Below are 22521 nucleotides of genomic sequence, written 5' to 3' on the forward strand. Positions count from 1 at the left end.
AGAAGAAACCACAACACTGTATTTTTTAACTTCTTTTGCCTGACTTGTTAAACTTGAATAAAAAAAAATCTTTCTTTGCACTAACACTCATTTGCATTTCTCTTTCAGGTGTTATGGGTGAATACGAGCCAAAGATTGAAGTTCAGTTTCCAGAGCTTGTTCATGTTGCCAAAGGATCCACTGTAAAACTTGAATGCTTCGCCCTGGGAAAGTAAGCTCACTTTTAGTACAGGCTCAGCATGCTCACGACCATTTAAAAGAAATATGATGTGAGAAAATGTTACGTTTTTGTATCGTAACGTGTGCTTTGCCATTTCGCTACAACCCTGGTATGTTTCACGCCTGGCTGCACATCTGACAAATTAGAGAGTGTTGTGGTGTGAGGATCTTCAGCTAAAATATACAGCTTTGTAACACAGTGTACTGAAGCACAAAACACACGGCTAAAGTAAAAAAGTGCTGAACAGTTACACTAAACTCTGTGGTGCTAGGTTATTTTTGCAGCTTCACATCCACAGAGAATGAAATCCCCACATTAAACTTTCATTCAGAATCACCATTAATTGCCATATTTGTTGTTGCTTTTTTGTCTCCAGTTTTGCCTCTTTACACCATCACAGTAGATTTCAGTTCAAACAGTCAAGATGTTGATTAACTTTTTAACTTTAAATTCTAATTATTTGCATTCACTGCTTATGAATTACAGCGTTTCTTATTCACAGTCCCCCACTTTCAGTTCAGTATTTACACAGTTGACTGATAGTGACTGATGTTGAGGGACGCCATTATTAGGCTGAAAAAAATCAAATCAAATCAAATCAACCGATCAGACAGGTTTTCGAAATTTTAGAAGTAGCCAAATTAACAAAGTAGAACGTCTTGATGCATTCTCAATCATCCAGGAAAATAAATCTCCAAAAGTTGATTCTGTTCATCTGGACGTAGCGTTTTCTGGGAGAAACGTTTCTCCCAGAAAACGCTACGTCCAGATGAACAGAATCAACTTTTGAAGAGTAACAAAGTAGAAGCAGTGTTATAGTATTAGCATGTGTGGCTGCCAGTAGAACTGGGTCTTTAGTTTGGATTGGTGTAACAAACAAAGTAGCTGGATGAATTATGAAGTGTACAAGGCTATACTCTGCTCAGCCAAATGCTGTAAAATGGATCTGACATCACATCAGACATGACAGTGCAAATGGATAAAAGTGATTGGGAATGACAACAATTTATCCAAAGTTGTAGGCCATGTAAAATCAGAGTGGGGTCACCAGATGCTGGCCCATAGTGTGCAGAGGATGCCAATTTTCAGCAGTCTGTCGCTACAAACCTCCAAACTTCATGTGGCCTTCAGATTAGCTCAAGAACAGTGCGCAGAGAGCTTCATAGGTTTTCACAGCAGAGTAGGTGCATCCAAGCACATGCACAGTAGTATAAAGCACGCTACCACTCGACTCTAAAGCAGTGGAGACATGTTCTCTCGCCCCTCTGTCTGGCAGTCATGGACTGGTGTTTTCCAGGAGAATGGTACTTGTCTGACTGCACTGTGCCAAATGTAAAGTTTGGTGCAGAGGGGATTATGGTGTGGGGTTGTTTTTCATGAGTTGGGGTCGGCACCTTAGTTCCAGTGAAAGGAACTCATCATACCAAGACATTTTGGGCAATTTCATTCTCCCAACTTAGTGGGCATAGTTTGGGGATGGTCCCTTCCTGTTCCAACATGACTTTGCACCAGTGCACAAAGCAAGGTCCATAAAGAGATGGATTAGTGAATTTGGTGTGAAAGATCTTGACTGGCCTGCACAGAGTCCTGACCTCAACCCAATAGAATACCTTTGGCATGTATTAGAGGGGAGACTGCAAGCCAGGCCTTCTTGTCCAACATTACTGTCCTACCTCACGAATGTGCTTCTGAATAATGTTCAAATATTCCCATAAACACACTCGTAAACCTCGTGGAAAGCCTTCCCAGAAGGGTTGAAGCGGTTATAGCTGCAGAGGGTGGGTTGATATTGTATTAAACCCTATGGATTAGGAATAGGATGTCACCAAGTTCATATGCATGTGAAGGCAAATGAGCAAATACTTTTGGCAAAATAGTGTCTTTCTGCATGCTAGAAATGTGAGTTTATAGCAGCTCACTATCCTTAGCGAAAATACTTCAGAAAAAAAAGTGAATTCCGGTAGAGACAAATATATTAACACCTGGCTTTGGGGGTCTTCAATTACCAAATACTGAAACCAGTCTCCGACTAATAAGCTGCACTCCTCACTCTGAAGAGACTGAGAATCAGACCTGCCTTAAACATTGCTTTTCTAACTATGAAGACATTTCTGCAAGAAACAGTAGAGTAGAGCAGATGCAGTTTCTATATTCAAATTGATATTTTTTGTACCATAGAATATAACAAAGGCATCAAGGTTACATTTTATTTAGTTCATTCATCTAATGCACTTATTTTATCTCAGTGTAGGAGTCTTTGCCATTTATCATCAGCAAAGCTTCCCTGCTCTCGGCTTTATTGTGTGCATCTCCTCACATACATGGAGTGGACCAGAGGAGCGCGTCTGCAATATAGGTTTCTCAGCAACTGTTAACTCATAAAGAGTGAGAGAAAGGAGAGGGAGAGGCCATCTTTTGCAAACAAACGTAGCTTTGGTGCGGCACCTTCAAACAGCGCAATCAGCGCACTACTGCTGATGCCTGGTGTATTCACAGAACAACACACAAGTGAAAATTTACGTTTGTCAGTATCCAGTATCACATCGATTTACAATCCAAATATCAGATCAGTGCAAACCTAATGCTTCATGTATATAAGATACCTTTCCACATAACAGATACTAATATATGCAATCTGCTTAGCTAGATGATTTGAACACCATCATGTTCTTTATGAATATTATGGTGCAGGACATTTACAGGGTAAGTCATCTGAATTTGATCCACAGTGCGCAGAGTCTCCTCTTGAAGCTTGGATCTTATAGATTTCAATTCAAGGTTAATTCGAGCACAACATCCACCAGTCTTGACAATTACTGAAAGAGTGAAGTATGACTCAGTGATGGTTTTACTAATAAAAAGAATACTTTTTAAAATTTTGCTTGCAGATAATTGGTATACACGCTTTCTACATTGTGGCAGCTCATACTCTAATTCTGCTTTATCGTTTCCAATAAAGGTAAATGCATAGAAACATTTTTGTCTCTTGTGTCACCCTATCAGCTTCAAAAACACGTTTACCTCTCTTCACAGCCCAGCACCTTCTATAAGCTGGAGGAGAGTCGACAATGTGCCATTCCCTAGGAAAGTGGACATGAGAAAAGCCAGCGGCGTGCTGGAAATCCCATATTTCCAGCAGGAGGATGCCGGCACGTACGAGTGTGTGGCTGAAAACTCCAGGGGAATGAACACAGTGAAAGGAAAGCTCTCTTTCTACGGTAGGTGATCCAGTCGTGCATGAATATTTGACCACCGTGCACCACATCTGTCAGACCTGCTCAGACTGAAAGGCAGCAAAAGCAGACACAACTTTTTCTCGCAAAGCCGGCTGCGGCGATCAGCAGAGGCTCGGCGTGGCATGCGCAAGGAAAGAGGTTTGTTTTAACGGCACATCAAAATGATTAAAGGCCATCAGCCATGATGCCTCTAATATTTTGATCCAGATTAAAGGGTGATGTGGATGAGGCTGAGCCCTTGGATACGACCTTGTTGGTGAGCCTCGTATTGGGTTTCCACCAGATGGCATCGTGATTCACGTCCAACTTGACGGGAGATCAAAGCTGTTAAATGTACTATACATAGACCAGTGGCACATATGTCAGGGCCTTAATCTGCACAGCAGCATCTGGATCAACGGGAAGGGGGTTAGGAGATTTCAGTCATTGTTGCTGACAGTGTCACAGTTGATGCCACACCCACTGAGTTCAGATAGCAGAAGTAGAGATTACCAAAGACTATTTAATTCCAAAATTAAACACCCACTGTGAGAAACATTATCTGCAAGTAACACACACTTCTCAACATTTTAAAGGTTTTTTGCTGCTTTTTTTTTTTTTTTGGCAAAATGATAAATGTGGAGATCTTGATTTATTATTTTGGTGCATATTTGTCACTCTTACATGTTTCAGATCACTGAGTAAATAAACAGATGAGAAACAAAGTCTGTTGTTTCAGTCTGGAAAGGTTTCCAAAGCCATTTTTAAGGCTTTGGAACATCAGTGAACCACAGCGAGAGCCATTATCCACAAATTGAGAAAATCTTCAACAGGATTGGCCGACCAACCAAAATTACCCCAAGAGCTCATTGACGACTCATCCAGGAGGTGTCAAGGCGAAACCACCGCTGACCCAAAAGAGCACAAAGTCTTGCCTCAGATTTGCCAAAAACATCCCAATGATCCTGAAAGGTTTTCACAAATTACACCTGGTGTAAAACAACCACAGCGTTTCATAAAAAGAACATCATACCAAAAGTCAAATATGGTGGTGGTAGAGTCTTTGGTGCTTCTGGAAGACTAGCTGTAATTAATGGAACCATGAATTCTGCTCTCTACCAGAGAATCAATTCATTTCCTGAAGCTCAAAAGCACTTGGGTTATTTAGCAGGACAATGACCTGAAACACACCAGCAAGTTGAATGCAAGCTGAACCTCTGAACGCCTTAAAAAAACAACCTAAATGAAGACTAGAGTGGCCTAGTCAAAGTCCAGACTTAAATCTGATTGAGATCTTTTGGGATTAACTTAAACAGTCAATTTCTGCTCAAAAACCTTTCTTTGGTGGCTGAATTAAAGCGGTTTTACAAAGAAGACGGGGCCAAAAGACTTATTGTGAGTCATCACAAAAGTTGCACAATCAGTTATTGGATTTAGAGGGTAATAAATTTTTCACAGAGGACCAGGTACGTTTGGGCAGCTTTTTTCCCTTAATGAATGAAAACATCATTTGAAAACCCCCCCCAAAAAAGAAGAAAAAAAGTATGGAAAGGGGAAAACCTTCACAGCACATAACCCCAAAGGATTTATATATTTGCAAAGAATATATATCCATCCTTCTGTATGCTTAATCATGCTTGTGTCCTTTTTCCCCTCAAACATCTCTGAAGTTATAAAAGCCGGACTGAAGCTTAGGGAGAGAAGAAAGAAAGAAAGAAAGAAAGAAAGAAAGAAAGAAAGAAAGAATGAATTTAGAGTATTATTTGTGTAGCCACACTGTCAGATGAAAGAATTCTAGTAAAAGTCAATTTATGTTCCTACAGGAAGAATCTGTGTCCAGGTGCCTATGTGTACCTTTTGAGAGGTCAAAAAGGTAAATACATTTTCTGAAAGAGTAAAGGGTAGATATTTGCACTGTTTCTCCTAGATTTTATGGTACAGTATCCAAAGACAGTCCATGTTCTGCCAAATACAAAAAGAAATGAGGTTAAAAATAATTTTACTCTTAGGTTTTAAGGCTATACTGAATATTTAAGTCAGATGAAAAGCATGTAATCCATTCTGACAAGTTTCATTCTGTATCCATCTTGTGTATCAGCTGCGCGGTGGTTTTTCTCCTTGTGCGCCGCATTATTCCCGCAGTCTGAAGACGTGTGTTAGAAGTGCATGAATAAATAAATATAAAAGATCTAAATTTTAAATGAAGGGGAACCCTGTACCCAATTTCTGACTTTTTTTTTTTTAAAGTTTTGGTTTTATACCGTTACATAAATTGTTACCAGAAGTTAAACATTGGTCTCCTGCAATTCTATGAAAAATAAGTATCCCAGTGCTCCAATAATTTGTAGCAGCATGACTTTGTCAGGCTCTCACATCGTTTAGAGGAATTTTGGTCCACTCTTCTTTACAAAATCGCATCAGTTCATAGACCTTTGCAGGTATTTGTTTAAACATAGCTCTCTGAGAGCATTTTCACACCTTTTGCTGGTCTACTTTTCACACAGATGAGAATCCAAGTGAGCAAAAATGCATCATTACAAGCCACGTGAGAATGTTCAGTCAGCTTACTGGGCAGATGTGTCCTGGGCTGGAGCAACAAAAGCAATTAGGAGAACTTGGAGAATTTACATTCATTTCATGGCTAGTTGCTGACCAAGAGAGACCTCTGGACAGCTATAGTAATTCAATTCAATTCAATTCAATTTTATTTATACAGCGCCAAATCACAACAACAGTCGCCTCAAGGCACTTTATGTTGTAAGGTAGACCCTACAATAATACATACAGAGAAAAACCCAACAATCATATGACCCCCTATGAGCAAGCACTTTGGTGACAGTGGGAAGGAAAAACTCCCTTTTAACAGGAAGAGACCTCCGCCAGAACCAGGCTCAGGGAGGGGCGGGGCCATCTGCCGTGACCGGTTGGGGTGAGATATAGTACATTGGCACATCCTAGCATACAAAGCCTACATGGCTATGGGAAGTTTTTTAGCTCAAACCTGCAATGCACATCTGGTAGTTGGTTCAGATCGAGGTCGGATTTACATTTACACCATAAAGAAAACACTGTGGAGTTCATTTAGAACAACGCCAAGACTTCCTCCTTCAAAGAGTCTTTGACTGGCTCATTCCAACACCTTGATTTTCTTTTTCATTCATTCTGCTGTTTGCTTCTGTCCTTGGGACCATTGCTGCATGACCCAGTTTTAACCACACTTGTGTTGAACAGATAGTCTCACATTTGACTAGATCGAGTTTATGGTCAACTCAAAGACTGTGAGACGCCTGGGTGCTGCAGCTGCAAAACAAGCCCAAATCATCACCCCTCCACCACCATCCCTGCTATGTTATCTTTAGTAACATTGGCCAAGAAAAAGAGATTTTGCCCTGGCAACGTTTCCAAACAAGCCATGTGTTTTCTAATTGTACTGTCATGAACTTTAACATGCTAACTGAGGCCTGTAGCTCGAAAACGCTCGAGTGTTTTTTCCTGTTTCTCTGAACGTTGCGTGGCCTGACTTTGTGGTGAATTCCTATGAAAGCATTAGGGGTGTACTTAGTTTTTCGAATGACTTTATCTTCAAATTGTATGTGTAAATGATCTTGGTAACTGTTGCTAATGCAGTTTTGAATAACCAGATCAAACTGTGCTGTTACATTCATGTTTGCAGCAACATTTCAACCAGGATATTTCATTTCCACCAAGGTCTTTGAGACTGTTTACTTGTGCTTTTCACATTCTGTGGCGTTTCCTCCCACCTCGACGTCTCTCTGTTTTCTTCCTTCTTATTTTCTCCCCTCCCAGTCCTGCTGTGTCAGCCGTCACAAATAACTCATTTGAGGCATTAAACAATTTGCCGTTATTTATAACAGCCCTGCAAGCACTTAGCCTCGCTCACTCTAACGGGCCAGGAGCATGCTGTGATCCGCCAATGCTTGATTCGTCCCTCTGAGCCACCTCTCCTCTCTCAGTTTTGATGGCTTTTGTCAGTCTCTCCCTCTCTCTCACCCCTGCTGTCTGCAGCCAGGTGATAAAAATCAGTAATCTTATTTTGAACTCCCTTTGAATTAAGCCTTTGAGACATTCGTCAGCAGTGTAAGCCAATGGGGGGATCGATAAGGGTATCTCTTGTACATCTAAGCAAGCTACAGTGAAAGGCGAGCATGGCTTTTGTGTGAGACAGGAAGGAATGAAGGTGTTACTTTATGGAGGCACATCGGTCACACTTTTAATACCACTCTTGATGTACTAAGAGACAGAAGCACTGCTTTGTTTTTCTCTCTAATACACAATAAATGTGAAGGAGCTATGTTTGTATTACAACAGCATTTTTACAGGAGGTTTCCATCTCTTCTTTCCTGTCTTCATGTATCTTAATAAATAAACGATTTAGCTTGAGGCCAAAGCAGATTTGCAAAATCAGCTGCACCTTGTGATCATATTGTTTTTTCTCCTTATTAGTCATAATTCTGTACTGGATGAAGTTCCTAACCACAAATCCAAGCCATAGACAAAAAGGTTTGTTAAATTTCCCCTGTGAAGAAAACGCTTTGAAAAGAAATGGGCTTTTGCTCACTTGCTGATGTCGATATTACTCAGAGGGAAAGTAAATGCAGAACTGTGACAGGTTAGTTTCCCTGTTGTGTTCCCATTTGTGTTTTTGCTGGCTTACCGGTGCATTATCTCGTAGTGATTCCACCGATAAGGCAAATTCCCATCTTTCCTCTGCTTTAGCCTCTTGACGTCGCACCTGATTGTTTGTGTGCTTAGCCCCGGCGCAGGCTGGGACGGGCTGCCGCCTTTCATTTGGCGAGCATTTTCTGAGGGTCGATGCGCGCGCAGCAGGTGAGGGATAGAGCGAAGGATGCTGACAGCGAGGGGGGGACAACGATGACAATGCGGCTCCGAAAAATGTGGCGGGTGGGGGCAGCCCAGTCGGACTCTGATGGAGAGCTGGTGTAGCATGAATGGATGTTAGGCTAAATAAGTGGTGATGGTAACGTTTATAGAGAGTCTAGTTTCCCATCTTTCCTATTTGTTGCAGCAAATGTATACGGGCACATGTGGTGCAGCTGACTGAGTGCCTGCAAAGCTTGCACTCATGTACAGCATCAATATGAATTTAGTGATTTTGTGTTTACTGCATATAGAAAACACCTCAAGCAAAGAATAAAAAAAAGGTCAATTTTATTGACATATAGTGATAACACTGAGAGGAAACCAGGGGCGATGGGTTTAATCTCCAGGCCCTGAAAATCAGGCACAATTCTGTGGTGGAAATCACTCCATGGACTCAGGAACAAGTCTTTGTTTGCTCACAAGTTTTCACGTCCCCCCTGTGTGTGAGTGGGTTTGATTGCACTGTGCAGAGACAGGCTTGTTAAGTAAACTGGTGATTCTAGATTGACTGTAGGTGCACATGAGCATGAATTATTGTCTGTGTGTCTGTGTGTGTTAGCTCTGCAGCACACCGGTGACCTGTGCGGGGTGTACCCCACCTCTCACCCAATCTCAGCTGGAACAGGTTGTAATGCATGCAGGAGCAACATAATGTAGTCGATGTCTTTTTCCAGGTCTCTGTCATTTCAGCAACAATTCCCAACTATGTTCTCCACACATTCCAGCAGCAGGAGCTAAACTGGCACGCCTTGAGTTTAAACCTGTCACCCACTGAAAACGTTTGGAGCATTATGAAGCGATGAAGATATCCGCCGAGGCCCAAACTGTTGAGCACAAACATTCTTATTTAGCAAGAATATGAAAACATTTCACTTTCAAAATTAAATCACTATGTCTCCTCTTTTCCCAAATGCTTACAGAGGCTGGTTGAAAGCATTTGGTGTTACAGCAGTGGGCATGTAAATGCAACATTAAAATGAAACAAAACAGGAAAAACAGTTAGATCCATCCATCCATCTTCTGTGAGTCTTACGGGCTGGAGCCTATCCTAGCTTTAATATGACGAGAGGCAGGAAGAAGCTGGAGTACCTCGATGGAACATGCAAGCTCATACATACATCTGACACGAGCCCAGGACCTTTTTGCTGTGAGGTGACAGTGCAAACCACTGCACCACCGTGCTGCTGTTGAAAATAACATTCCAATATAATATATACTCATACTGCATGAAAAAACATTTTATACAAGGAAAGCCCTTTCCATTTAAGCTTTCAGAGTTTGGAAGGTAGATGATACAGTGTATGTCTTTGTTCTCAGTCATCCAGGCCATTGTAGTCTAAGGAGCTTGGAAAGAAAAGCGTCTGGACTTCTTTAGGTTGCTTGAAGACGTCTCTCAACCGAGAAGATTCTTCAGTTCTAGGGTCAAATGGTGGAGAGATCCCTTCCCAGACACCTTAACGCCAACACACAACGTGGGCCTTTTGACCTCAGGAAATCACATGATAGGGTGGGGCTAGGTTTCACAGCGGGTTCACCCGAAACCTTGGCTGAGGCTACGTCTACACTAATTCAGATAAATCCGTTTTCGTCTACAAACGCTCCGCATCCACACTCGTTTTTAATCGTTTTAGAAAAGAAACGACTGAAAACACTTATGTTCTGTACAGCGAATGCCTGAAACGTAAGACGACCTACGTCATTTCCGTCTTCTGTTTATTTAGTTTCCGGCTCTTTGAAATGTCGCAGCAAACTGTCGAGGAAAAGCACCGAGATTTTTTAAATGGACTGACAATGAGATGGAGTTGTTGCTGTGAGTAACACAAGAGTACAACGTTGCAAAAGCGAGCAAGAATAAAGACTACAATGCCATCCGCCATCTTAGTTGAATTGGTCACATGACTGCAGCATATAAGTAAAATGCGTCATCTAGGGATGCACCGATACCGGTATCGGGTATCGGCCTCGATACCACGTTTTCTAAAGTACTCGTACTCGTTAAAAGTCCCCCGATACCGGGGACCGATACCACGGTCTGAGACCTGTCTATGTTTGAGCGGCGTGTAAGGGGTTAATCACAGGGGCCGAGTGCCCGCCCCCAGGCCCCGAGTGCCCGCCCCCAGGCCCCGAGTGCCCGCCCCCAGGCCCCGAGTGCCCGCCCCCAGGCCCCGGCTGCAGCTCAGAGCTGAGAGAAGGGCAGGCGAGACAAGTCAGCCGTGTGGAACTATTTCAAAGTGAATGAAGACGCAAAAACGAAGGCGGACTGCAAATTGTGCTCAGCGAAATTGTCCAGAGGAGGCTCTAAAGGTAGCACATTTAACACAAGTAATTTAATCAAGCACCAAAAGTTGCACTGTCACTGTTTAAATTTTTCTTTCATAATTATTTATTCTGTAATATGTTGCATACAACATGCTTTTCATTTTAAATAAATGTTCTTAATTCCAAACTAGTCCCTTGTGTTTTTTGGGGGGGTTTTTTTGTTAAATTATAGGACTAAAGCTGTTACCTGTAAATTTAAATCATGTTTTTATTAAGTACTCGGTATCGGCGAGTACTGAAATGCAAGTACTCGTACTCATTTCCAAAAAAGTGGTATCGGTGCATCCCTAGCGTCATCGTTTTCGAAAGACGTTTTTCATCCCCTTTGGAGAACATTTTCAAAAAGCTCTGTGTTCTTTGACCAAAAACGCCGTCTCAGTGTGGACAGAAGGCCAAAACGGAGAGAAAAAGATGCATTTTCAAACAAAAACATATTAGTGTGGACATGGCCTGATTGTGACCTACACCCATTTTCATACCCTGGCTCGTGTGATTAGGTAGAGGAACAACAGGGGGTCCATGTCCTTCTTGGGGGACACTCCCATAGGGCTTAAATCTGGGACTCTCCACCATTTGACCTTAGACCTGAAGACGCTTCTCGGATGAGAGGTGAAACGTCTTCAAGCAACTTACAGAAGTCCAGACGCTTTTCTTTCCAAGCTCCTTAGACTATGATACAGTGCACAAAGGAACGTTGGAATCTGTTGAGTTAGCAGAGCTCAGCTGTAAATCTGCCAAGTTTCTTTGAAATGTGTTAGTGGCTTCAAAATAAGAGTGAACATATAAATTCAGAAAGCAGTGGGTTTTTTGGCATTTTAATATTTGAATTGTTTTACTGCTTTACAATTAAATATAGAGTTTGAACAACGGACAGCTCAGAGTGTGTATGTTTGTGTGTTCCTTCACATAATTAGCCCTGTTGTCCAAGCTTAAATTTAAAGCAACTACACATTTTTTCTTTAAATCACTGACATTTGGCCTCACTGTTGTGATAATGTATCACAAGACGAATCAAAACGTTAGCGAATCGATATTTTGCCCCGGACCTATTTGAGAATAACGTGTCTTCTCTGTGGCAGGATAAATAACTGAAGATTCATCTTCCAGCAGCTTTTAGTTTAAAAGAAATGCATCACTTTTTCCCCCCTCAGCTGCACTGACAACAACAACACTGGCTCCATACGAGTCAGATGTTAATGATCTCAACCATAGCTAAACAAAACTACACAAATACCCCCTCTGGTTGCCTCATCTACCTCTTTTTATCAGCCTTTTTTGTCTCTCTCTTTCCCAACACACACACGGGCAAACGCGCGCACACTTTGACTACGTGCTGAATGTGTAATGCACAGAGATAGTGGGATTTGCAGCCACTGAATTTCTCCGTGTTCTCCTGTGTATCACGCTTTGCTTGAAGGAAAAATACTGTATAGCGAAGCCAATTAGAGCAGGATTTGTACTGTAAGTGAAAAGGTCAGTCCTTGACGGTGACATTAGGTGAGATCTGTGGAATGGAAAAGTGTGGTCAGCTATTCCTCTTGTCCTGCTACTGGCCTTGTGTGATATAGGATGATAGTGGCTGGACCTACATATCAAGAGGAACGTACAGAACATTACACACAGGGAGAGCTTTAAAGATCTAGTTTTATGTACCTCTTTTCCAGCTTAGTCATTAACCAGCCCTGAGTTACTTGCATGACACAGCAAGAATCAATTCTCCCTCCGTATAATTATACCATTATTTACCGAGACTGTATTGAATGGAGCGTTTTTATGGTGCCGGTGCCCACTCTAATGAATATGGATCTGGTTTTCATCCTTTTTGTTCAGATATAAGAACACTTGGAAAGTAAAAGAAAGCATAAAAGGAGTTCAGTGATCTTTTTACATTTTTTTTAGCTCCATTCAAAGGCAGTAGATGTGTAAGTCAAGGTTTGTTACTGCACTTCAATGAAGACAGATGTTATCTTTCATTAGCTGACTTGTTGGTTAATTAATGCAGACATGTGGAGAGAGAGCGTGGACCCAAGTGCAGACACAGACGGTGAGAGACTTAAAGTGAAAGCGAGCCTTTATTACAGCGAGGCAAAGGAGAGAATGACAAAACTGGGAAAAACCTTAAAACAAATATAAGGAAATTAAAGACCGAATACGAAAACCTGAGACAAGGAACGATGAACCTGGAACATGGAGAAATGCAGCGGGTGATACACAGTTTATCCGGCGACAAACAGAGGAAGACAAAAGCTTAAATATACAGAGGGTTAACGAGGGAATGAGACACACACGACTGGGAGAAATCACACGCAACGAGACCGGGAGAAGCAAAACTAGAAAAGCCTAACATAGTGCAGGAGACTGTCAAAGTAAAACAGGAGACAGTGAAAAGCACAGACATGAAACCATAACTTGACTAGATGTGACACAAGGAACAAAGAGGAAGTACAGAGACAGAGATCAAGAGACTAGAAACTAAATAACAACGAGATGAAAGACTATTTGTCAAGGAGTGCAGTGTGGCAGGCAGGAGTAGGACCCAAAATGCAGGCGCTCAGACTCAAGGTGTTAACTCAAAGTCACAGCTTTATTGGCTGGCAGGAAAAAACATAAACTAAACTGGGAAACAACAAACTAAAACTCACAGAGAGATCCACACAGCAAGAGGGACGACGCGACTCTGACTCAGAGAAACACAGGGTTTAAATACACTGGGAAGTAACGAGGGGAATGAGACACAGAAGGAGAGCACAGCTGGGAGAAATCAGAACTGACGAGACAAGGAAGCAAAGTAGGATACACTCACATGAGGCACAGACCTTCAAAGTAAAACAGGAAGATGCAAACTAGACTAGGGGAGACAGAGCAACTAAGAAACACAGACAACACCAACAACAAAGAGACACAGAGGGCAGCTACTAAATACTCAGAGAACTAAACAGAATACAAGAAAACCAAACTAAGACACTAAAGAATAAGCTGGGACAACAAAGAGAACTAAGAACATAATACAAAACACTCAGAGGCACAAGAAACTCAAAACACCGAGTCACTGACCCAGGACCATGACAATTGTATGTGTATACATTTGTACCTCAAATGTATGCACATATACAAATATATATATATATATATATATATATATATATATATATATATATATATACACACACACATATAATGCACATGCTCACTGGCGACTTCATCAGATACAGCTGTTCAAGGACTCATTGATGAGTCGGTCACATGGCAGCAGCTCACTGCATTATGGTATGTAGAGATGGAAGAAAGGAGATTTTTTTGAGTGTACATGGTGTGCTTGTTGGTGCCAGGCAGGTTGGTCTGACTATATCTGCTGGTCTACTGGGCAGAAAGTTTTCATAAGACCCTGTGCAGTTCTGTGAAAAGCCTGATTGAAACTTTGCGGTTGGACCTTAAGAGAGCCGTGCATATGCGAATGCCCACAAACCTCGATGAGCTGAAGCAACTTTGTAAAGACGAGCCAAAAGTGCAAATATGTGAGAGACTGATAAAGTAAAGGATTACTTCATGTTAGTGCTGATAAATGTGCTTCTGCACGCTGCCGAATGACGGGGATGTTAGTTTTTCACAGGACTGCTTAGAGTCCTGTGAAATCTTCCTTACTCACAGGATCGTGTGAAATTCAAAATACAAGTGTTGCTACAAGTGGGAAGAAAATGTGTAACTAGAATTGAATAAAAGCACACAACAACCACACTACTAAACCACTCCTTTTACTCGATTTAACAGCTTATTAACAACCTTTGGTTTCTGACATAAATGCATGTTCTATTTGTTTTTATAATAAATGACTGAACTGATTCATTATTCAGTTTTAAAATGATGAGCACTGTCGTTCACTGCACTTTGTGATTGATGTTCTGCAGTCTATTACACAGTTCCAGTATAAATAATGCAAATAACAACTGGGTTAAAGGGTCTGCAGTCTTCCTCGAAAGCTGCGTTATGCCCCCAAAGCCCCCAGCAGAGAGAGAGTGCAACCTTTTCTTGCCTCCATATATTACAGTTCAATTTTCAGTCGTTAGAATATGACATCCTTCAAGCGTTTACTTCTGCACATTAGAAAGATCATTTCTCATTCGTTCTTAGCGTTTACAAATGTGTTAGAAAATTAGGGCAAATAACAAAGTGCGGCTGTCTGCACTTTGGACAAAGATTGGTCGTATGTGTCTGCGCGATCAAAACAGATAAACTTAAAGAGTTCTGCTCATTATGCTTGCATTATTTCATTGTGTAAATCACTGCACTCGTAATAGTGCTTCTAATTGTGAAAAAATGCCCTTATGTGTGGGTCATGGATATAGAAGATGCAGAGGAGAAAAGAGGATGGATGGTATGCAGTGTTGGGAAGGTTACTTTTAAAATGTGTTCCATTACAGAATACAGAATACATGTCCCAAAATGTATTCTGTAACGTATTCCGTTACGTTACTCAATGAGAGTAACGTATTCTGAATACTTTGGATTACTTAATATATTATCATGCTGTTTACAACTACATGAATGTACTATTGCTGTGATTTATTACTGTTACTGAAGGTCCGCGGCTCCGAACCGTAGTAAAGGGACCTCTGGCTAATACGGTGGGTTCTGTGTCGGCTCGTAGCCGAAAACTAGCTTTACTTTGTTGTCTGGGTCAACTTTGCTAGCGAGAGACAGAGAGAGGCGTTGAAAGGCTGCTCCAATGGAACTTATTGTTTTTGGAGGAAAACACGAACACGGTGTACAGTCGAGTCTTAATAGCTTACTTACAACTGGGCTCGTCAGGCACTCTTCTTGGCTGCAGTGGTTATTATTATATTTACATGCTTCCAGCTCCCGTTTTTGCTCGATGACAACTTGTACTTTTCCTTTTTCTCCCTCCCTCGCTCACAGACACATAACGGGTATGGCAGTCCATTCTCCCTGCAGCACGGACTACACTGCCTATGATGCTACATTCTTTAGAGCTATACCTGTAGCATTCTGCCTATTAGCTTAGCACAACAACAACTGCGCTCTCTCACCCAGGAAACACGCAGAGAGAGAGCGTCACCCTGTAACCATGGCAACCGTAACGCTGCCGCCTGGAACAACAGAACGTAGCTGTCAAACAAAACCCAAACAGTCCTGACCCACCACAATATGAAACAGGGAAGTACCGCCGTGTAATCCATTTATTTCAACAAAGTAACTGTATTCTAAACACCACCTTTTTAAACGGTAACTGTAACGGAATACAGTTACTCATATTTTGTATTTTAAATACGTAACGGCGGTACATGTATTCCGTTACTCCCCAACACTGATGGTATGATGGTTGTCTACTGTAGTTCTTCCCCTGTTGCATTGGAAGAAGGGTGTGACGTGTGAGGCTGATGAGTGTATTTGACTAAATGTCAGACTAATCAGAAGGTTGGTGGTTCAATCCCTGTCTTCTCGAGTCTGTATGCCAAAGCATCCTTGGACAAGATACTGAACGCTGAGTTGCCCCTGATTCTTTGGAGCATGAATGTGTGTGAATGTTAGGTGCAATAGCATGCACATAGATGCAGAAAAATAGGTGCTTGTGTGAATGAGACATGTTGTGTACAGTGCTTTGAGTACTTGAGTGGGAAAGTCCTATAGAAGACCAGTCCAGTGAAAGTGTAGTACTACACATGCATGTTTATTTCAGGTACTGTGTAAATTTCCTCATCAGCAGGCATTCACTGTCAATGACAAGGAAATGACAAGATAAGTGTAACACTTCAGGAATCCACAAAACATCCAAACATGTTGATGGCTTTGGATCACGCTGTCTGAAAGAAACGTTTTATTTCGGTAGCACCAACTTAAGCACTGATATGACATCTTTTGTGCATGGTACTTTTGTGGGTTGACCGTAGTGTTTTGCTGCATGTATGAGGTGTTTTGAGAACAGTGTTCACTCTAATTGCCTCGTATTTCCGCTCTTTTCAGCTCCTCCTCATCTCATCGAGACACCCGAAGATGTCCAGAAGCTCATCGACGACTCGCTGGCGTGGGAGTGCAAAGCCACCGGGAAGCCCAAGCCTTCATACAGGTGGATGAAGAACGGGGAAAACCTGGAGTCTACCGAGGTGAGAGCTCCCGGGCACCCGCCTGTTTTTAGAACTGAAGAAAAGGGCTAGACCTTCTTCGGCAGCTTCGCGACAGATGTTTCTCAGACACTCCGTGCTGTCGAATGAAAGATTGGAGCAGCCATATACTGTACTTCCAGAGCTTTATTGCGCTGCTTGTTCAAGCTTTACTGACTAATTACCTTGCATTATATTCTTCTTCATTACAACACAGTGCCTCCTGTTCAGTTTATGTTACTCACTTCTGCAAAACAGCTTTCATTTCAAAGGAATTAAACTGTGTCTGCTGTGCTGAGAGACGAAACTGTAAGCAGGCCAAGTACAGTGATGTAAGAGCCACCCTAATCTTCTGCTAAATCTCTCCACGCCGAGCGCGGTTATTAATCCTGTGCCACCAAAGAAGAAAAATACAAGATTCTCTATACAAACATTGTATATCCTACTTTCATTTTAGCTCGCCGCCCCCCTCCGAGTCCCCATTATGAGTCCGGCGATGAGAGATGAGTCTATTAGGACCAGCCTACTTCCACACCTAACTTTAACTGAACTTTGCTGTTGGCATTTGCAAAGATATGATCCCCTGTATTTATTATGATATCAGATCTTTTAGTCAGGTTGTTTGGAAAATAACGATTGGACATTCAGGCACAGCGTGCACCTGATAAATAAACAGGCATTATGTTAATTTGCTTCATTATGCAAGAAAGGCGACAAACACACCGGAGGATATCGATCAGTACTTGAATGTTATACATGTGGTTGAAATGAACTCTGTGTGTTGTTATTACCGGAGGCAGTACTCCACACAGCACAGGCTTTTTCATATAAAAAAAACTGATTTGGCTTGCCATCAGGGGAGAGTAATCAACAACCTGTTTAGCCAATGGCAAACGCTTTTATCAGCACCTCTTATGAGGTAAGGCTCTTGTGTTTTCGGTGTGTGAGAGTAATCATGTTATTGTTTTTCTTATTTGGCAGTTTCTTAAAAATAGTAAACAACAAAGCATTTGATTGATCCCGTTTGACTCCCGGTGACCTTACTGCTTCTTTCTCTGTTTACTGGAGGTGCAATGACAATTCCAACAAATGTAAATAAACCCATATTTTGTTCACAATGAGCAACTAAGGGTTGATAATATTATTGGGCACAGACAGAGTTTTTTGCTCAAGTAGAGATGAGCAGAGGTTCAGCAATCTGCAAAATTGTAAAACAGTTTGAATATCTTATTATTTACAATACATAATATCATCAAAAGATTGTGAGAGTCTGGAGAACGAGGTACAAAGCAGAAACTCAATATTCAAGGCCCATAATCTTCTCCCATGGCGATGCATCAAAAACATGCCCGATCCTGGCATGGAGATCACCGCACAGACTCCGAAACACTTCCAGAAACCACTGTCTGTGACCACAGTTTTCAGTGCCGTACTCGAATGCAGGTTAATCTGCTCTATCAAGCAAAAAAGACGCTACAAAATCAGGAATGTTGCAGTCTTCTCTTTCTCTAAACTTACTGAATCCAGGAATGAAGCTAGGAAACACGGTTTGAACACAAGAAAAGTGGAAAAACTGTCCGTGGTCAGACAAATCAAAGAGAACATTTCTGGAAACGTGGACGTCACATCCTCTGGACTAAAGAAGAGTTCAAAAGCATCTCTGATGGTATGGGTGCATCGGTGTTTTTGGAATTGGCAACTTGCACAACTGAAAAGGCAACATATGCTCAAATCCACATGATGTGTTTTTCAGCAGAGGCCTTGCATATTTTGGCAAGACGATGCTAAACTACATACGCCATCTATTCAGAAAGCAAAGTAGAAGAGTCTGTGTGCTGAAGTGGCCTGCCGTCCAGACCTTTCAATAACTGAAAACATGAAAAAACTAAAGAAACACAGACGACACGAGGCTGCCGAGCAGCTAGACTCCTATAAAAGACAAGTGCAGGAAAACATTTCTGCCTCAAAAGTCCAGCAACTGGTCTCCTCTGTTGTTAGATGTGTGCGAACTGTTGCTACAGGAAGAGGGGAAGCTACAGTGATAAACACGATGTCACTAATATGACCTTATTTTTTTATTAAAATGCTAAACATTTGATTTATATTTTATATTCTGCTGTCAATAAAACAGATTTGTGAGATTTGCACATTTTACACAGTGTGCTTACTTTTTAAGAATTTAGATTATAGATTGAATTTCAAAAGATCGCTTCAAAAACAGAGAAAAACTACACGCACAGTTCATCACCCTCTGGATGCGGGGCAGTAAGTGCATGATTAAAGGTTAGAGTGATGGCACTGATGTTTGTGCTGCACAATCCTTCTTAACATACACATAATTAATGGATACATTCCAAACGCATGGGCGAATGGATTAATCAGCAAAGGTGTTACATTGTTTGAAATGCCACCATTAACCACAGTGGCTTAATGAGTGGAAGAGGGAAAGGTCAGTGATGTAAGAAGCGGCGGGGAGAGGAGCCGCTGTTTGTTGTTATTTATTAACGATGAATCAATTGCGGCTCTTCTGACTTAGCAGTTCACTGAAAGTAACTTCTGATGAACTTTGAGCATAAAAAAGAGCAACGTAAAAGTCATTTTTTGACGGTTCCTGGAGGGGTCAAATAGTCAATTATATGTGCGCTACATTTACTTGTTAAATGATGACATATGGACCGTCCACTAAACTCACATGCTTTCAGTGTACTGCAGTGCTGTGCCCCTGCTTTAATACACATGAACAATCGTTCAGCTGCCATTCTAGCCCTCTCCAGCTTTAGCATTAGCACGTTCTTGGATGAAGTAGAAACAGTTTCTGGAGTCTTCTTCATACCTCAGGGTGGTCCTTTTCTCAACTCAGAACTTGACTTTTATTTTAAAAAGCAAACTTACCCTCTTCTAAAAACTAAAGACTAGCATAATCATACTTTTGCTCTATCGCGATAGCGCATGTTGATGATGTCATCAAGCTGCGCCTGTTTTGGTCGAAAGCATCGCAGAGGCTACAACCATTATCATCTGCAAATTATGGCGGGCAACAGTCATAGCAAAGAGATGAAGCACTTTTGAAATATGGGGAAAGCCAAAAACTGCGCTTCCTCCACTTCCGTAACATGTTGAATTCTCTCGCAGCTGCTCTATTCCCATGTTGTTGCAGTATATTAATAACTAACCTCGTATTGTGGATGAATAATCTCAGTTGTTGTCCTGACAGAAGTTTGCTCCGTGTATAGCATCCTGCTATGCGATTGCATTTGTCCCTGACCACCAGAATCCCTCACGTTAACTTTTATCGAGTGGAAAAAAAAGTTGGCGTTCATCCTCCAGCTTCACTGTGCTAAAGTTATGCTAACATAGCTGTGTCGCTAGCAATCACGTAGCACTACATTATATACCAGGTAGTCCAACTTCAGTAACCCTGCAAACGCCACTGCTGCAAACGCCACTGACAGAAGTTTTCTGTCTTCATTTATGTTGGAAGTGGTAGCAGAGCTGTACGTTTGAATTAGTTTCAAAAATCTCTGTCAGAACATGGTATGAAATGTTTAGGTGGAAACTAGCGAGCTAACTTCCTGTTAACTTCTAAAACTTAATTGTTACACCTGATAAAGCAGCAACGCTGATGATTTAATTAAAGATGAAAGAATTTAGACCGTTTTTAACTCTCAGTGTTCGTTTGACTTTGGGACCTGAAGCAGACGGAGTTTTGGACCCAGATTATTGGACCCAGATGGACCCGCGAAGCTCCTCACTACAGCAGCTGTAATGCTCTGACAATCCATCAAGCAGTGCGGCTTACCAAAGTTGTACTAAAACATTTTTTAACAGATTTCTGCACGCAGAAATCTGTTAAAAAATGTTTTAGTGCAACTTGCTTTTTTAGTACATCATGCATTGATGTAAAACTTAATTGTTACACCCGATAAAGCAGCAACATTTCTGCACGCCCAAATTGGTTCGAGGTCAGTAAGCACAACCAGAATTCATACATAAGGCACACTCTCGATTTTTGAGAAAATTAAAGGATTTTAAGTGTGCCTTATAGTGTGGAAAATACGTTATGCAGAAGAAAAGAATATATCGTGATATATATCGTTACCGCACATGCTTCAAATTATATCGCGATATGAATTTTAGGCCATATCGCCCAGCCCTACATTAACCTTCCAAAAGCAACTAGTATTGGGGTTTTTTTTACCTTCATTTATCATCAGAGTCATAGCAGGACTGTACTTTATGTGTTTTTGTTTAAAAAAAAACTTTATCCAGAACATTCTGTATTATTTCTTTGGATTTCAGCAGGTTTATAGTTAAATTGTTACTCTTCTCATGAATTCCTTTTCTCCATGAATGTTGGACACTGGACTTAATTATACCTCCTTGGACAACAGCGTATAGTACTGTGCAAAGGTTCTAGGCAGGTGAGAAAAAATGCTGTAAACAAATAATGCTTTCACAAATGGAAGTGTTAATAATTGATTTTCATCATCAACAAAATGCAAAATGAACAAAAGATAAAAAATAAAAACAGTATTTGGTGTGACCACCCTTTGCCTTCTTCTCGGTGCACTTGCACACAGTTTTTGAAGGACCTCGTTGGTTGTTCCAAACATCTTGAAGAACTAAGCTTCCTCACAGCCTTCTGTCTCTTCATGTAATCCCAGACCACTCGATGATGTTGACATTAGGGCTGCGTGGGGGCCGTACCATCACTTCCAGTACTTCCAGTTCTTCTTTGCGCTTTGGCTGTGTGTTTGGGGTCGTTGTCCTGCTGCAGAATACATTTGGGGCCAAAAAACAATCATTTATATTTGTGAAAGCATTCTTTGCTGACAGCATTTTTCCACACCTGCCTAAAACGTTTGCACAGTACTGTAAATTTGCATTATAAAACTAATTTTTCCTCTCAATTATGCCTCTATGTTTGCATGTTTTTCACAACTGAAAAAACCTTTGGACCCTGAAAGGGTCTGAAAAAACCTTTGGACCCTGAAATGCTGATAAGACCTAGAGTGCACTCAATGAGATGGTAAATGTTTGAAGACCCCAGACATTTGTATTTCTTTTAATAATATAGTGAAGTTCTGGAAATAAAAATCCCATTTGTATTCTAGACATGGATTTTGACTACACGCCATAATGTTGTAAACAATAAAGGTAGACTCACTTCAAATCTGTCCCTGTGGAAACATTTTGACAAAAACACAATTTATCCACAATCTCTGAATTGAAACAACTGTGAATCTGATTGGTGGAGATCAGTTTTACCATGACAACCTTGGCTAAACTATACTTTATTACACACAAGCATACGAAACACAAACTAGAAAATAACAGCAAAAAAGAAAATTTGAGAAAGTTGGAAGCTGGTCTGAATCTGGGCTTTGCAAATGGGTCGTGGGGGGAGTCTGTACCTTTACCTTTTTTAAAATTTTCTTTTTGTTTGTTTTTTTTTTGTTATCCAAGTCAAATCTTTTTGTCATCATGATTCACCTCGCCGTGGATTGGCTTGGTTCTTAGCTTAAAACTTTTTATATATATTTGTGTATAATTTTCTGAAACATCCGTAGACAAATAAGTGCAAAATTCATTCCTGGAACCAGAGCCGTTAAAAAAGAGGACGTCATTGCTGAGCTCTATAGCGACGCTTTAATAGGTTTTTACATGTTTTTGAGATTTTTTTGTTATGGACCCACAGCGAACAAGCTGTTGTGTTCAGTTTTTCTCAGGATTGCTTTTATTACCTGTG

The 22521-nt window shown here is 41.2% G+C and overlaps 1 protein-coding gene across 2 annotated transcripts in view; it reads left to right on the forward strand.

Annotated features, from left to right (window-relative positions):
- The window catches only part of cntn4 (contactin 4), a 198120-nt gene that overhangs the window by 113626 nt on the left and 61973 nt on the right, over positions 1-22521 (forward strand). For both annotated transcript variants that reach the window (XM_085160257.1, XM_085160258.1), the window contains exons 7-9: positions 109-211; positions 3254-3438; positions 16636-16775. In XM_085160257.1, the coding sequence (XP_085016383.1) occupies positions 109-211; positions 3254-3438; positions 16636-16775 (428 nt within the window). The remainder of the gene's footprint in view (positions 1-108; positions 212-3253; positions 3439-16635; positions 16776-22521) is intronic.

The sequence above is a fragment of the Neolamprologus multifasciatus genome, chromosome 5, assembly GCF_963576455.1.
Source record: "Neolamprologus multifasciatus chromosome 5, fNeoMul1.2, whole genome shotgun sequence".
Lineage (NCBI taxonomy): Eukaryota > Metazoa > Chordata > Actinopteri > Cichliformes > Cichlidae > Neolamprologus > Neolamprologus multifasciatus.